Below are 15,906 nucleotides of genomic sequence, written 5' to 3' on the forward strand. Positions count from 1 at the left end.
GAATATGATTGAAAAGATGGGAACCTTAGATCAGCACTGGATGGAAGAAAATGGTCAGTTCTTGCACAGGAGGCAGAGCACAAGCAGAATTCCATACTATTCCATATATTGTCAAATGTCCTGAAGAAGGGAGGTTATCAGCAAGGTGACAAGGCTTTGCTGCCTATAGGAGGCTATGCAAGGCAGTTAGGATGAGGAAGACTGCATAGCCTACAGAAAGATTAACTGTAGAAAAAGCAGAGTGCAATTCAGTGTAGATAACTGTAGAGTGGTACATTTGGGGAAGAATAATCCTATCTTCACATCTTGGATAATTTCTAAGCTGACCCAAAGATCTTCAGGAACAACACCATTGCATTACGATAGACAGTTCCATGAAGACATCACTTAGCAGTAGTAATTCAAGAAAAAAAAAAAAAAAGATAAATAAATAGAGAACAGACCAGAAAGGTTTGTTTTGTTCAAGTCTGTTCAAGTCCATATGCTACTGCAAAAATCCAGGGTTCTGGTCCATTTATCTGGGACAGGATACTCCAGAACGGAAATTATTTGTAGATGACCAAGGATGGTCAGAGGTATACTGCGATTGCCATTACAACATGCAAGAACCCATCCATTGAATATCCATTAATCTTATTTGGAAATACACATGACAGAGTGGGAAGGTAAGAAGGAGTTTGCAGAACTGAGAGGTCTGGAGAAAAGTAGAGTGGGATTGACTTTTTCCTGGCTCTTCTAATACAAGCATGAAGGATATTGGAAGATAGTAAAATCTTCATTCAAAACAAACCAGAGGAACTAGTTCTTCAGACAGCCTATGTGGGACCTGTGGTGGTACTCCTCAATTGACTTTCTGGGTCAAGGAATTTGTAAAGAGGCAAGGAGAGACTGGAACAAACTTTGGAAGAGATGCTGTAGAGTCCACTAACTAGATAAATCACATAATCTGACTTGAAAATGTTTGAAGGCTGGGAGGCAGTATGTCCTTACACTGTTCTGTTTTTTCCTGGGTGTCCACTCCCATGGCTACTGTGGGAGATGGAGCACTGTGCTAGATGGACCTGTGGTCTTAACCAGTAAGTTCATATATAACATTCTCATTGTACACCAAAGCCAAAATTAAATAAATGAAATTATTAACAGCTTAAATATATTTATGGCTTTCAGGCTCCCTAAGTAAATGTAATGCTATGAGAATTTAGAACCAGAAGGAACTTTAAGAACCTAATCCACCACTTTGTTCCATGGCAAAATCAATTACATTGGTGTCCTTAGTGACAAATTTGTCTTACAATTCCTAAAGCTTTCAATGTTGGAGACTCAATGCCCTCATAAGGAATCTATGTAAATCTCACTATTCATACTATGAGAAGGATTTTTTCCCTGTCTAACTGGAATCTAATCAGCTGTTGTTTTCTGCAAACCCTTAGCTGCAAGCCTGAGCTAAGATTGGAGGCGTCCTAGACTTCTGAAGAATGTTTTCCAGTAACTTCTGGAAATAGCCTGAACACAGGCTTGGTTTTTAATGGAGCTCATAGTTACTTGGTTTTTAGTTTGGTTAACATGACTGAGAGTGATCAGGGATTATTTCTGTATCCTTTTACAAATTTTCTTGTTATTCTAACATCTTATCTCTTTAGCATCTTCTGGCTTCAGGTAAACTTTCCCTAAGCAGTACTTTCTAAACACAGTATGTTTTGAGTTAGCTGAAGCAAAACCTATTCAAAAGGTGTGTCTAAAAAAAAAGTGGAACAAAAAGATTTCTTTTAAAATATCACTGAAAACCAGCATGTAGTATTTTCTTTCCTGGAAGGTCTAATTCTGGTTTTGTAATTCACTGTAACTCTGTAATTCTGGCCTGTAATTCACTGAACTGTATGTGTTTGAGATTAAATGTTTGAGCTTTCTTACATGATGCTACTCAGTTCAAGCAAACTCTGCTTCTTGCAAATGATCATTAATTGCATTCCCCATTCTCCAGGTACATGATTTGACAACAGCCTGGCAGAAATGCTAAGCACCTACAGACTCCACTGAAGCTGATGTGGGCTGCTCTTATAAAACATAGTATGCTCTGAGTTGTGTAAGTCTTTATAAAAAGTCAGCTCAATTGGGGCATTTTAGCAATGTAATGTAGCTCTCCATTGTCTTCTCACTTGCCATGAATTGTGAAAGTCAGTTTGTTGGTACAAGTGAAACACTGGAGCACGAGTGGTAGCCATTCTTAGGAGATGAATGTCTGTGAACAGGGTTTAAATTAATAAAAACCCATGAGGTGATATGAGGATCTAAAAGGGGGAAAAAAATGTTAAATATGCTCCTCAGTGGTGAACACTGACGATTCTTTGTACAGAATGAAACAAACATCCTGTGGAAATACAGTTTGTCACAATGTATTTGAAGATTTCATCGTGCTGTGGATTGTGCAAAGATTGCACAAGTGCTTTGATTTTGGTGATTTTAAACTCATTGCAAGGCTACAACCTCATATGCTTTCATACCTCATGTGATGTGCTTTCAATACAGGTTTGCAAACATATGTCATATAAAGGTTTATTTGTAGGTTGTAAAGTCTAGCAGTTTCAATGAAACAACGCTGTTGACAGTCAGCACATTGGCCCAGGGAAGAAAATATTGTATTTCTTGTTCTTGAAGGAACTTACAAAAAATTACCACTATGGTAAATTACCCTATTCCTAGTTCCCTGTAATTTAAGAATTTGTAAAAATGTTCCTATTTGAATGTTGAACTTGATTGGTTATGCCAAGGCTTGCAGAACAATTTTCAGTTTTCCATATGGAGGAGGATGAATGATAGTTTTCAGAAGCTTCAGTCTGTCTTCTGGCTCAAAAAATTCAAACTGATCGTGTTCACACTGGAATTCTTATAAATGGCTGATATCTATATAGGAATTGCCTTAGAGGAAAAAAATCCCCTGACTGCTTCCTCATTACCAAAGCTGGGCATTTGATTTCAGTGGTAGGGGATTTTTTGCTGGTTGCTCTGTGAATTCAGGCTATTCATTTGAAATGAAGCAGTTATTACTGAGAAGCAGTGGGCTACTCAGTTTAAAGATGACTAAAGAAATTTAAATTTCTTAATGTATATTTCTAGTGAAAGCTTCAAGGATTCTCCAGAATCATCTCTCTGAGATTTTTCCTAGTGTCTTTTCTTCTCATTGTATCCTCTCCACTCCCCTGCCTCCCTCAGTTATTCTCTTGAGAGCAGTGTGACAGATCAAAGGCTGAGATGGGGCCTATGCCTGAGTGATGACTTTCCTTTCCCCTTCAAGCTCTCTGCTAGCTGTCTCCATGGGTGTCTCCTACAGCTGTTAGCATCAAAACTAGACCTTCAAATTAACAGAAGGACATAACTGTGGCATATCAGAATTAATTCTCTGAATTCTTCCTAAACTAAGATGTATGGTAATATTACTAATCTGGTAGGATAGTGTGTGGACAACAATGCCTGTTCATGGCATTTACTTTTCTTCTTTGTGTTCTTATTGTGGCATATCTGTAATTCAGAGCAGGAGGGAACGAGTCTACATTTTGCATTCCTTCTCCATATTTTTCCAGCCCTCATTCAGCAGAGTACTTAGGTGTGTGTATCTCAATCCATTTGCCTGTCCTGTTATAAGAACTGCTGAATTGGGGCTTTCAGTGTTGGTCACAACTGGAAAGATTTTGTAAAAATTCTGATTTGGATTCCCCATGTTCTACAACTTGACATGTACAAGCTGGAAAATGTGTCTTGAGGGTGTTTTCGTTTTGTTTGTATTTTCACAGAGTGATTACTCCAGTTCCTGCAGTGCCTCTGAATCTGCCTTTTGCTTTCTTTGTTGCTTCCCCTTGAGGATTTTTTCCTTAACTGTTTAGAGCAAAATATTTTTTTTTGCTCCAGACTCGGTTCATCCCTTGAAGAATTCCTACAGTTCTGGATGTTCTAACAGCCATAGCTTGTGCTCACCCCAACTGTCATGAGAATTTTTGCCATGCTGCAGTGGGATTTCTCACATACATTCATTCATGGAGGTTGTGGAGTTTATAGATTTCAGTGAACCCTCAATATACAGCTTTGCTTTTACTATTCTCCAAATGACATTGTTATTATTATTCTTTTTTTGGCCATGGATGTATGCACTTCAGTGGCTTGTGGTAGCACCAGAAGCACATTTGAGTTGCTGTTAGGTAGCACTGTGTCCAAGAGAACCTTCAGCAGAAATCCTCTGACACCCTTTTCAATATATAAGAAATCTGCTCCTTGCAGACCCAAGAAGTTCAAAGTTACTCAGTGAACACACTGTGTGGTTGCCTCTAGGTTTGCCTTCCAGCAGATGCCCATTTCACCATGTCATCCACTGATTTAGACATAAACCATTTAGTTATAGTAGGAGCTTTCAGAAAGGTTTCTGCCCAGGTGACCACTCTCAAGGTTAACCTCTTGCCCAGGATGGTTTGAAACTTGCTGTCACAATGATTCGAGTTTCCAACTTGAATGGCATTGCCAGGAACTAAAGTGTGGTTTCTAATAGTGTGGGACTCCATTTGTCCTCACAGTGGTATTTTTCATGTTGCTCATCAACTGAATAACTGTCTAGCTCAGTTGACCAACTGCAGTTACTCTGCAAAGGCATATTTTATCTATTTTTATGGAGTCCCTCCCACTAATATGACTAGCTAGATTATCTGTAAGGCCGTGCTTGTTCTGAAACCACTATTGATTAAATGCTGAGATGAATTTTTTTTTAGAAGCTGTCATTGGAACATGCTTAGACTGCACTTGCTGTCAGCTTAACAGTCATGTTTCTGTGTCTTCCTCTAAATTCCTCTCCCAGCTGGGCTCTTTCATATCTTAGCATTAAAATAGTTCCTTCCTAATTAGACAGATCTCTGTCATGATAATCATCTTGAGAACGTATGCTGTATTTTCATACTGCGTATCTTTTCACAGATCAGGCCTGTTTTATCATTTTTCAAAATCGTAACTCACTGAATAGATCTCACACCAAGCAATCATCTCCTGTAGCTGGTAATTAGTGTCCTGTCAGCTGATACCAGTAGGCATTACTGTTCATCTGCTGCCATCAGCAATTTCATCTTAGATCATTTAGAATTCTGATAGATTTTGATTCTTTTCAAATTCCAGTTGTGAAGATGGTATTCCAAAGCTGATGTGCAAACAGGGAAAAAAAAGGTTATAGAGCAAAAACCCACATTTGTGCGTGCAAAGGGAATTTCTACAGAAGAGGTGTTTGTTTGCAAGTTCATGGTCATAAAAGTAAGAGCACACACAATCGTGAGTGAGTCTGTGATCATGTCTGACTACTGAACAGTTGTTTGGTCAAGGCTGTGGAGAACATCTGTTTTAATGACAATAATCAGTAGTTAGAACAAAATTGAGATTTCTCTATTTCTATTTCTCTCTATTATTGCTCAGGCTATAATACAAGGAATTTGTTTCCTATTTTTATTTTTTCAGTCTCAGAGGCTTAGCAGAAGTGTTGTCCTTCTCAAAATTTGGATTTAAATAGTTCACTAAATAGCTCATTTTACATTAGCTTTTTAGAAGCTGGTAATTGTTTATGTAAGTGTCCTTAAAATAAACGACGCAAAAATGAACTGTGAAATCTTATCTCTATTATGCTATTTTACAATTGCCACTCAATACTCGGCCTTAAAAGAAAAACCTTCCATCAGAAGAAATTTTTTAGTTAGCTCTTAGGTGCTGGAAGACAGCTGTAAAATACAGAGGACAACTGTCATTTTTTAATGAAATGAAAATTCTGATTCTATTGATTGTCTTTAGATATAGGAGGGAGTGCCTTATCTTATAAAAGATTGTTCTGTAGAATAATACAAGAATCACCCCTGTGCTGTTAAAATGACTGGAGAAATAAATATATATTTGTTCAGCTTTGCTTTAACCTCAGTCAATAAAAAAATATCTTTTTGTCAGAATCAAATGGGGTTTGAATGTATTCAGATTGAGGGGTTTAGTCGGGGGAGTTTTGTGTTTTGTTTCTTTCTTCCTTTCTCTGATTGGTTGGGATTTTATTTCCACAAAACTGGTGATTTATTTGTTTGCAAAACTTCTAACACTAAGCACTGGTTATTCCAAAACTTCTTTTACTCAAATCATCCCCCTTGGGCTGTGCAGTCTGGCAGAACCAAGGTACATAGCTGAGAGATAAGAAATTCCTACATTTTAATAGGCTGAAAATAAATTCTATAGCAATGCAACTTACACTTAAAAATTATCATGTTGACAACTGCCAAAGTGATATACTGGAAGTTAAGGTGTGTCTGTGTGACTTCATAGAGATTGAAAAATGCTATTAATTGCAGTCGTAGGAAAAGAAAACAACTTCTGTAAAATGCACCGAAAAAGCAGTCTGTAAGAAGACCACTGCTTTTACATGTATTTCTGACCCTGGGGGTGTAATAAACGCTTCTTTTTTTGAACTCGAGTGCTGCCCAGCACTCTGTGAAGCCAGGCTGCAGCACACGAGCTGCGGGCTGCAGGGGGCACTGCTGAGGAATCCAAAAAGTACTCGCTCCAAGTCAAACATACTTCACAGCCTTCTCCCTCCCTGGCCTGATTACAGTTTCCATTTCAATTGAAGAAAAAAAAAAGGAAAAAAATCATAATAGTAACAATAATAACTATTATTATTATTATTATTATTATTATTATTACTACTGAAATTCCTCTCCCCCCTTCTTTTTTCCTCCTCTTTCTATTCTTGAATTGAATCTTAACTATTCAATTCAGTAGTTACTAGAGAAATTACAACACATCCCCCGTCTCCAAATTAAGAGAGGCACAAATCTCTATAATTGACTCAGGACTGCAGTTTCCCCGCGTTCTTACGCTGCTTCTGAGCAGAACTGTAATTTCCCCGTGCTGGTTCTGTGATAACGAAGTAATCAATGATCATGAAGAACTTCAAGTAAATTCACTGTGGTTCTCAAACTGATACTACAGAAAAGTTTTCTTTCCTGGGGGGAAGATGTGTTTGTTAATCTCAACGTAGGGACGGTACTAATTGCTATTTTTAGTTGTCCACTATTATGTTCCATCTCAACATAGTCATGAATTGTGGCAATAGGCATGAAATCAACCCCAAATTTCATACTGCTGAGCACTTAAATAAGACAAAGACTGCTCTTTGTCACTGTATCTTAGAAATAGTATCCTATGCTAATCTGCAATGGCAAAAATGAAGATGGTTTAAATCAGATTACATTACCAATGCTTGAGTTCCCAATTTTCGTTATATCAGCTGCATGTTAGAGAACACGGGTGTCTCTCTGAGTAATTCTGTTCTATATAGATGTATTAAAAAAATTGGAAACGCATTTCTCACAGGGCTAGATAGAAAATAACACTCAATGACAATCGTGGGTACAAAAGCTTTGTCTGCAGAATGGTTTAAAACTAGATTCCCGGGATGTTATTCTTGATCCATTAATCACCCGCGCTCTATATGGAGGCAGCCACCGTTAGCTCGGACAAATGTTGCTGCCCGACGTGTCATGTTTCTTCTGTTGTTTAAAATAGAAAGTTCAGCCCCGTGCCGGGGAGGCGCAGGGCTCCGCGCTCCGCTCCCATTCATTATGCAACAGTTGACACAGAAAGGAAAGGCGGCACACGCCGCTCGGCCGCGGGCTCCGGCCGCCCGCCCGCCGGGCCCCCGCCCGCGCCCCCCGGCAGCCCGGCCCCGCCGCTGCCCTCGCCGCGGCCCTGAGCGCGGGCACGGCTCTCGCTGCGGCCGCCTTCGGGCCCCGAGCGCCGGCCGGGAGGCACCGCCCGCCCCCGCGGTGCGGGGAGGCCGCGGGGCCGGCAGGTGTCGGGCCCCGCTCGCCGCCGCCCGCCCCGCGCCGCCGCCGCCGCCGCCGCCGGGCGTGAGCGCTACGGGGGAAGCGCCATGTCCGCTCCTGCTGGGCGACGTCCGTGCCGGGTTTTGCACCTTGTCCCCGGGTCTGCCTCACGGCCCAGAGGAGCCGCCGCTGCCGCCGCCGCCGCCGCCGCCGCTGCGGTGTTTACTGAGCGCTCCTGTCCTGATATCACTCCGCTGGCATGGAGGAGGAGGAGGTGGAGGAGGAGAGCATTTGATCATTGTGATGGTGGCAGGAGGAGCAGCAGCCAGCACGACAGAGCAAAGCGCTAGGCTGTATCAGCTCAGCGTTTGGCAGAGACTTCAGAGCGCTACTTTTTTTTTCTTTTTCTTTTTTTTTTTCCTCTCCAGCTCGGTCCGGATTGTTCATGTGTTTACTTCCCCCAGCCCGAGGATTTGCTATTTAGGTTCCTGTTGAAATGCAACTGAGCAGCCAAAGTACTTTGCGAACACGGTGCGGCATAAACACCAAAACTTTTTTCTAGAAGGAAAATACAATAAGCAAGCGGCTTTGCCTGTCTTTTGATGCCGTGGAGTGCGAGTGAGTGTGCCGTGTGTACCCAGCGTGTGCCTGTGCTTGGATGTGTGTGTGCGAACGTGCGTGTGAACCGGTGTGTATGTGTGTGCATGTGGAGGGGCGCGTGCTTCTCCTTATCCATGGGGAGAGAAGGCTTTTGGCAAAATCTCCGGAAATCTCATGGAATCTGTTTTGAAATAATGGATTATAAAAAAGAAAGAGGAGGAAAGGAACTGGTCTGATATCTCCTGGAGTTTGCTAACCCGAACTGCTGCTGCTTAGTTTGTTGTGCTTTTTGTGTGTATGTATGTGTGTTTGTTTGTGTGTGTGTGTGTGTGTGTGTTGGTTGTGTTGCTGGCGATAACCTTTTAGCACCTTCTCTATTTCCCTCCCCCCTTCCCTCTCTCTTTTTAATGTTTTGGAGCTTCTCGAGAGGGATTGGCTGGGGGAAAAGAGAAACATTTGCTTGGGATCGCTGTTTCCCTGATACATGATGGTGCCCCTTCCCCCCCCCCTCCCCGGTTCTCTAAAAAGTATCCCATCAGGACCCCAGAGGAGACTGTATGTGTGAAGTGTAGGATAAAAAGTTCTTCCAAAATAGTGTGCACGGGGACGAGGATGGGGGATTTTGCAGCCCCCGCTGCCGCCGCGAATGGCAGCAGTATTTGCATCAACAATAACCTGAAAAGCAGCCTCAGCGGGGCCGGTATCGGGGTTAACAGCACTCCCCATGGCCCTCCTGCCGCCGCTCCCGGTAACAATAACGCCGGTAGTGGCGGCATTCCCAAGCACAGCACGGTGGTGGAGCGGCTGAGGCAGCGCATCGAGGGCTGCCGGCGGCACCATGTCAACTGCGAGAGCAGGTACCAGCAAGCCCAGGCGGAGCAGCTGGAGCTGGAGCGCAGGGACACGGTGAGCCTCTACCAGCGGACCCTGGAGCAGAGGGCCAAGAAAACGGGCACAGGCGGCAGCAGCAGCAAGCAACAGCACCAGAACAAACAGCAGCAAGATGCTGAGCCCGCCACGGCGGAGCAGAGGAACCACACGCTGATCATGGTAAGGGGATGCGGGCCGGGGGGCGCAGGGGTGGCCGTCCACTCCGCGTCGCTCGCCGGGATGAGCTGGAGGTCGGCCCCGTAGCTCGTCAAGGGGGAACGGGGTTCGACTCAACTTTGGCAGGGTCTCTGGCGGGACGCTTCGCAACTTCTCACGGGCTGGGGTGGAGGGAGCGGACAAATTTTTTTTTCCCCCCCGTCCCCTTCTGGGGAAGGGTAGAACTGCTCTGGGGTAAGGGGGAAGGAGCGGTGCCAGGCGTGCGCCTTGCCGGGAGCCGGGGGAGGGTTTTGTGTGTGTGTGCGTGCGTGTTTCGCCACGGCTTCTCCGTGCGGGGGGCTGGCCGCCTTTAAATCCCGCCGCGGAGGGAGGCGGAAAGGTGACTCCGCAGGCTGGGCTGGCGGCTGGAGGAAAAGTTGGGCAGGTTTCTCGCTTGGGCTGCCCCGGCGTGCAGCAGCCCGGCTCCCCACGCGAGCTGAATCGCTTCCCAAAGTTTTCTTGGGATTTAAAGAGCTTAGCGAGGAGCGGAGGGGGGGGAAGGGGGCGGGGGCTGAGCCGGTAGAAGCGTAGCGGCAAGTAGGAAGCGGAGTTTCCCACTCCCAGGCTGCACCGATGAATAATAAGAGGTGTGGGGGGAGCCGGGCCCTGCGCTCCGGCAGAGCCTTATTTATAGCTGGTCGCGGCCGCCAGCGGTTCTGGTGGGGGTGCTGCTGGTGTTCGTCCCGGCCTACGGGGCAGACGGGCGGCTCTGCCGCGGGGGACACGCGTGTGTGTCCTGACGTGTCCCCGCGGCGGGGCGGGGGTGCCCGGAGCTCGGGGGCGGGCACCGGGCAGCTGGGCGCTCGCCGTCTGCCGGGCGCACAATGGGCGGCGGAGAGCGGCGGGGAGGAGGGGAGGTGCGATGGCAGCGTGCGGTTTACAAGCCTCGCACGTCCCTCCCTCTCGCCTCCCTCCGCTGCGCGGGGAGGCGCGGCCGTGCGGGAGGGTCCGGCAGGGCGGCAGCTCCTGCCGGCCTCCGGGGGAGGTCTCGGTGACAAAGCGGCGGGGTGGCGGTCCTCCCTCACGCCATCCCCCACTCCGTGCGTGAGAGGAGGGAGTCTTGTGTTTCTCCGGGGCCGCGCAGAGCCTGCCCAGCCCCGGCCGCAAGTGCGGTGGCGGGCAGCTCTTTCCCCGCGGGCAGCACCCTTCCCGCTGCCCTGCCGGGCGCTTTGCCGGTCCCCAGCCCCGCTTCCTGACGGTGGGCCGGCTGGAGGTGGGGATCGCTTCGCCAGCGGCAAACAAAAGCTCAGCGCCGAGTGCTGCCCCCGCCTCCTGGCCTCGGGAGCGCAGCTCCAGGCGCTGGGCGCATCTCCCGGCGAGGCCGGCCGGGAGGCGGGGATGCGGAGGGAGCCGCGCCGGGTGGAGCGCGGGCCGGAGCCGTACAAAGCGGCGGGGGTGGCGGAATGCGTGCGTGTGCCCTTCGCAAACAGGAAGTAGAACGACCTCACTGACATCTTGTTGCTTTCCTGATGTTACCAGCGAGGCATAACCACGTTTCTTTTCCTTCTGGCGCTCTTCCTCAGGAGCGAGGCTTTTAAACACACGCTGCAGCACAGCACTTCGCCTCGGCTTACACCTACTCCCGGGGCAGCAACGCAGTCACTCACTAGACCCCGTGAGCAGGGACCATCTTTTCGTCAGCCCAGCTGTCCTCAAATCCCTTTTCACACCTCATGTGTTTTCCACAAGGCACAGCAAAGGGGCTAGAGGCTTAGGAGGCATGCTCGGAATGACTTCTCTCCAGGGCAGCGTTGTGGTGCGCTGTGTCCCCATCCAGCTCCAGGGCAGTTCGGGTACTTTTGGGCCTAGGCTAGCGCTGGGTTGTCCTTTCCCCTTATTCCCAAGCTCCGGTGCTGAAGCTCTAAAGGCAGGATTTTTAGATAAGCAGGTAGTTGGTCTTCCCGTGAAGATGTGGGACAGAAAGCCAGAGCTATAATGTGAAAGTTGTAGAAAGGAAAAAGTAGAAGGAGGAAGGGCACTTTCAGCTCTCACTAGATCCTTTCTGGCTGGGACACTTGAAGAGCTAAGAGTAGCCTAATTAAGAGGTAGTTTGCTATGAAATTCATTGTAACTCGATTCCTGTGCTATGGTCTTCATGTTATTTGAATATACTCAATGTGTCCTATGCTTTTAATCTTAAAAATATAAATTCTACTGCCTCATTACAAAAAAAGACCCATTTCCGTTTTAAAAAAAATACACAAATGTTGCCAAAAATCTGCTTTGCCACATTATCTGCTTTGTTTCACTTGTAAAGTGTTAATTATGATTTTTTACTAATGTCTAAGAACTCTGGGGAGCACCCATGAGAACATGAAAGCAGTACATAAATCCCAAGAAATTACTCTTTTTAAAGCAGTTGAAAATTGTTGCCTTTCAGACATTTATGCTTTTTGCAGTAAAACCAAATGCAAACTCCCAAACTTCTTAATTTCTAGCAATCGTAACAGTGTGGTAAGTTTAGCTATTTGTGTGCATCACATTTTTTATTTAACAAAATAATTCAACGTAATTTGATTTTTTTTTTTTTTTACATGAGGAAAAAGTTAAGCACATCTAGGGGTTTTCTCCCTTTCTTTATTCTCTGGTAAACTCCAGTGGAGAGTTTTACAGTGGAACAGTCTGCTGAGAATCTGCTGCTGCTTTACTCTTCTTTTTACACAAAAATCATTATTAGATTTTTCACTCATATTATTAAACTGCATGATTTGGAAAAGAAGCTGAATTAAATGACAACAAGCACAATGAGGCCAGCAAGAAATGCCTTTTCTAATTATTTTTTTTAATCAAAGAAAATGAAAGGAAAATATAATCTGTGTATGTGTCCTCCAAACTGAGAGATGCTGAGAAAGGAGGGGAGATGTGCTTAATCCAGGCAGCAAGCCACCCAACAAACCCTCCCAGAAGCTGGTACTGACACATGCTGAGTGTCCTTCAGCAAACTGGGTAAAAAACCCAAAGAGATCTTTAGAAGACAATTATTTAAAGACGTGTGCTCTGATTTTCTTCACTGGCTGGAGTACAAGTTTGTGCAGTGATTCTTGTAACCTCCCCCACAATTTGCACCCTCCCTCCCAGAGTTCGTGGAAGGCACTGTGCAGTTTCCACTGTTTAGGATTCTGTGTCAACTGACAGGAGGTTATCAATGGAAGCCTTTTGTCAAAATGCAGTGTGGGAGCATAGGCTTGGCTGTGTTTCATGAGTTGCTGATCTACCCTGAATTTGCATCTTGTTGTAGAGAAAGTTTTCAATTGCTGAACTTTTAAATACCTGGATTTATAACTATTTCATCCTCTTCTGTTGAGGAGAACCGTGGGTTACAAAACTAGTTTGCACATACACAGGCATAGACTAGGATGTGCACAGAAATTAAAATAGTTTATAAATGTCTTTGTGGACCTTTCCCCCTTCCCTAGTTCAACCTGGCAAAAAACAAAGTTGTTTTCTGTGATTTTGAGTTGGATTAGTAAAATGCTGTGCCAGCCTGGCGTTCAGAGGAAGTACTGGGAAAATTTGCAGTTCATCCAAAACTCTGCTGTTCATCTTTGGATCGGTTCCAGGAAATATCAACACATTATATCAGTTCTTTGGTTCTTTGTGAGCTAATCTGCTTTCTTGTTTCCTTATTTCAGTGCAAGAGTCTTCTTGGCTCTGCATCCGTATTATGTGTGGGGTTCAGAGGTTGTAGGTGTGTGTATACACATTATATATAGAATAAATAATATATTTAGTATATAATAGCCAAATACATAATAATAACTGCAAATTATATCACCTCTTTTTCTTTTCCCTGTGACTGTTCTTGCCATGCATTCTTTGTCTAGTTACATGTGTAATTATCACACTGGTCTTCTAGTACACATTTATTTGCATCTGAGCTCTCTTGTAAACTACAAAGAGGCTGGAGCTACTTTTTCCTATTTTAAGGCTCTTCAAGACTTTATATTTTTTAATTTAGCACTGTTGTGTGTTTGATAGCGGCTGTCTTACTCTCCGTTTCTAAGTTAGTCTTCCAGTACTTAGGAAATTGTGCTTTAAACACCTAAACTTAAAATGTTATTTGGATCAGAGAAACTCGTGGCAGAAGTCAAATAACCTATTAGATCATCTTTTCTGTTCCCCTGCTGAAGTATACTATGCCAATTCAGAATTAGGTAAAGTCAGAGAAAACACGGCTGGAAACATAGAGTATTTTCCAGTCCTGCTCTTTACCCATTCTGGGCTTCCAGAAGTTAATGATCACATTGCACTTCCACCTGAGGGAAGGAAAAAGGAGGGCAGGACACTCCTTTCAGCTTTCTCTGTATAGGGACAGAATGACATGTCCAGAATTACAGAAATCTGGTTATGTGTCTTCCTTGTTGGTAGATATTCCACCATAGAAAAGTAGTTCCTTCCTCCACCCGAGTCTCCTATTTTTGTTGAAAAAGGTATCCAGAGTGAAAAGTGGAACATCTTCGTTTGTCTTAGTGATTCATGGATAATGCCAGTACTGGAACTGGGTGCCACAGAATGTTGTCAGGCTTGTGAGGAGTTTGTTAAAGCTTACACCTGCTGTATTTAATATGCACTTGTGCATATGTTCACAAACCTGAGCACATTTCTTGTGTTCTTTCTTGTGTAATGTTGCTATTCACCTGACTTTACAGGTGCTTAGGGGTGCATCACTCACACTATAGGAAAAGTCTATATCTCTGGCATTGCAAAGATGAAAAAAGAAGATAATTTTTTACTTGTTTTATTTTCCACAAGAGGTCAAATACTTGTAGCCCTTACTCATGCCTGATGACTAAGTAGGATTAAGCATCTCTTCAGTTAATAAGCTATGTCTGATCTTGCTCACACAGGGGTAAAGTCAGTAGTAAATACACAACAGGGATGATACCAAAATTAAATCCCAGGACAGCAATGCTCCTTCTCTTTCGTAAGCATCATAGAAGGAGTCATTGTGTAACCCTTTTTATTTTGCTTTTCCTATAAGGGTGGATCTCTTTCTTACTCCACAGGCCTCTCCCATTTGTTTTCTCCTTTTCATACCAACTCGGGCTTGGTGCGCCTGTGTGATTACTGTCCTTAGGACAAGGAGTTTTTGTGCTGACCTCCTTTTGCAGCTAGTCAGCACAATAGGTTTCAGTTTAGCAAACTGAAAGGAATGAAGAGACTCTTCACTTCAAGCACTGCTAGCCTCTGATGACCTTTAATGCTCTGATGGAAAGTGTGTCCCTTTCAAAGACAGCGGCTCGGGTACAACAAGCCGTAGCTGGAACAGGGCAAGTTGTATTTTGGCATAGGGTATCCAGTGAAATCTCAGCTTCGAGTTGACCAAACAGAATGCGTTGAAAGTCCTGCAGTGAAATTCTAGGCATTGTTAAGTTCAGGAAGAGCAGCTTTGTCTGGAACACATCAAAAACTCGTTCTGCTAACGCAGCGCCAAAAATATTAACATGTGATTGTGTTAGGACAATTGGTTGCATTTAGATTAACCTCAATTTACAGTAACTTGACCTAAAGCTTAAGGCTTCACAAATGGCCTCAGCTGGTGTAACCTGAGTGCCACCGCTGAGGAAGTCTCCTCTTTCCTGCTCTTGTCGGGGCTGTGCTCGCTGCCTTTGCTCGCTCTTGTGCGGCCCCGAGCAGGCAGCGAGGGCAGACACGCTTCTTCCCTTTCCTCGGGTTACTTTTTAGCTGGATCAGATCCATCATCTGTTTGACTGTCCCTCCCGCGGGTAGCACTGTCTTACAACATCTTAATCCTCTTGTGAAATTCAACCCTTATCCCAGGATAAACATCTGGGACCTCTTAGTTCAAACGTGCTCACCTGGTGGCATACACTGAACCTCAGCTAAGTTACAGCCGGTGTCAGTGCACAGCTCTGCTCCTGAGCACGGCCACTGAAACAGGGGCAGCTGCAGGGAGCAAGGGAGTCACGGTTCATTTTTATTTAAACACTTGTATGTATAAGACATTTGGTTGCATATCACTCCAATATGTATAATTCATGTGAGAGATGTGCTTGAATTAGCAGAGGTTTAAGAACAGGCCTGGCAGCCAGTAGCTGCTGACTGGAATCCTTCAGGTGTGCTGGTTTGTGAATTGAAATGTGAGCTACAGCCTCACATAACTGGAGTTATGAACCTGTGATCAGTTTTGCAGTCTGGGATCTCACAGGCTGTTCAGATAAGCAGCATACTTGTACATTCAGTGGGAATTTGGGAGCCTTAATTTGAAATATATATTTTCCTAGTTTGTCTAAGCTGGTGAATCACAAAATCATGTAACTTCAATTGCTCTTTTGCTTCCCTCTCTCTTATTTTAGTTTCCCAATGTTTGCAGTTCAAAAGTGCTACAAACTGCTCCTGTTTGCTTTCTGAATACTTGAAACTCAGTTTCATAGGG

At 44.7% G+C, this 15,906-nt stretch overlaps 1 protein-coding gene across 1 annotated transcript in view; it reads left to right on the forward strand.

Annotated features, from left to right (window-relative positions):
- Window positions 1–9,035: 9,035 nt before the first annotated feature.
- Window positions 9,036–15,906, forward strand: part of MAML3 (mastermind like transcriptional coactivator 3) — a gene marked incomplete at both ends in the record, with an annotated part of 243,119 nt that continues 236,248 nt past the window's right edge. Inside the window, one exon of the mRNA XM_084204211.1 lies at window positions 9,036–9,473. Within this exon, the coding sequence (XP_084060337.1) occupies window positions 9,036–9,473 (438 nt within the window). The remainder of the gene's footprint in view (window positions 9,474–15,906) is intronic.

The sequence above is a fragment of the Fringilla coelebs genome (genome assembly GCF_963513975.1).
Source record: "Fringilla coelebs genome assembly, chromosome: 4".
Classification (NCBI taxonomy): Eukaryota; Metazoa; Chordata; class Aves; order Passeriformes; family Fringillidae; genus Fringilla; species Fringilla coelebs.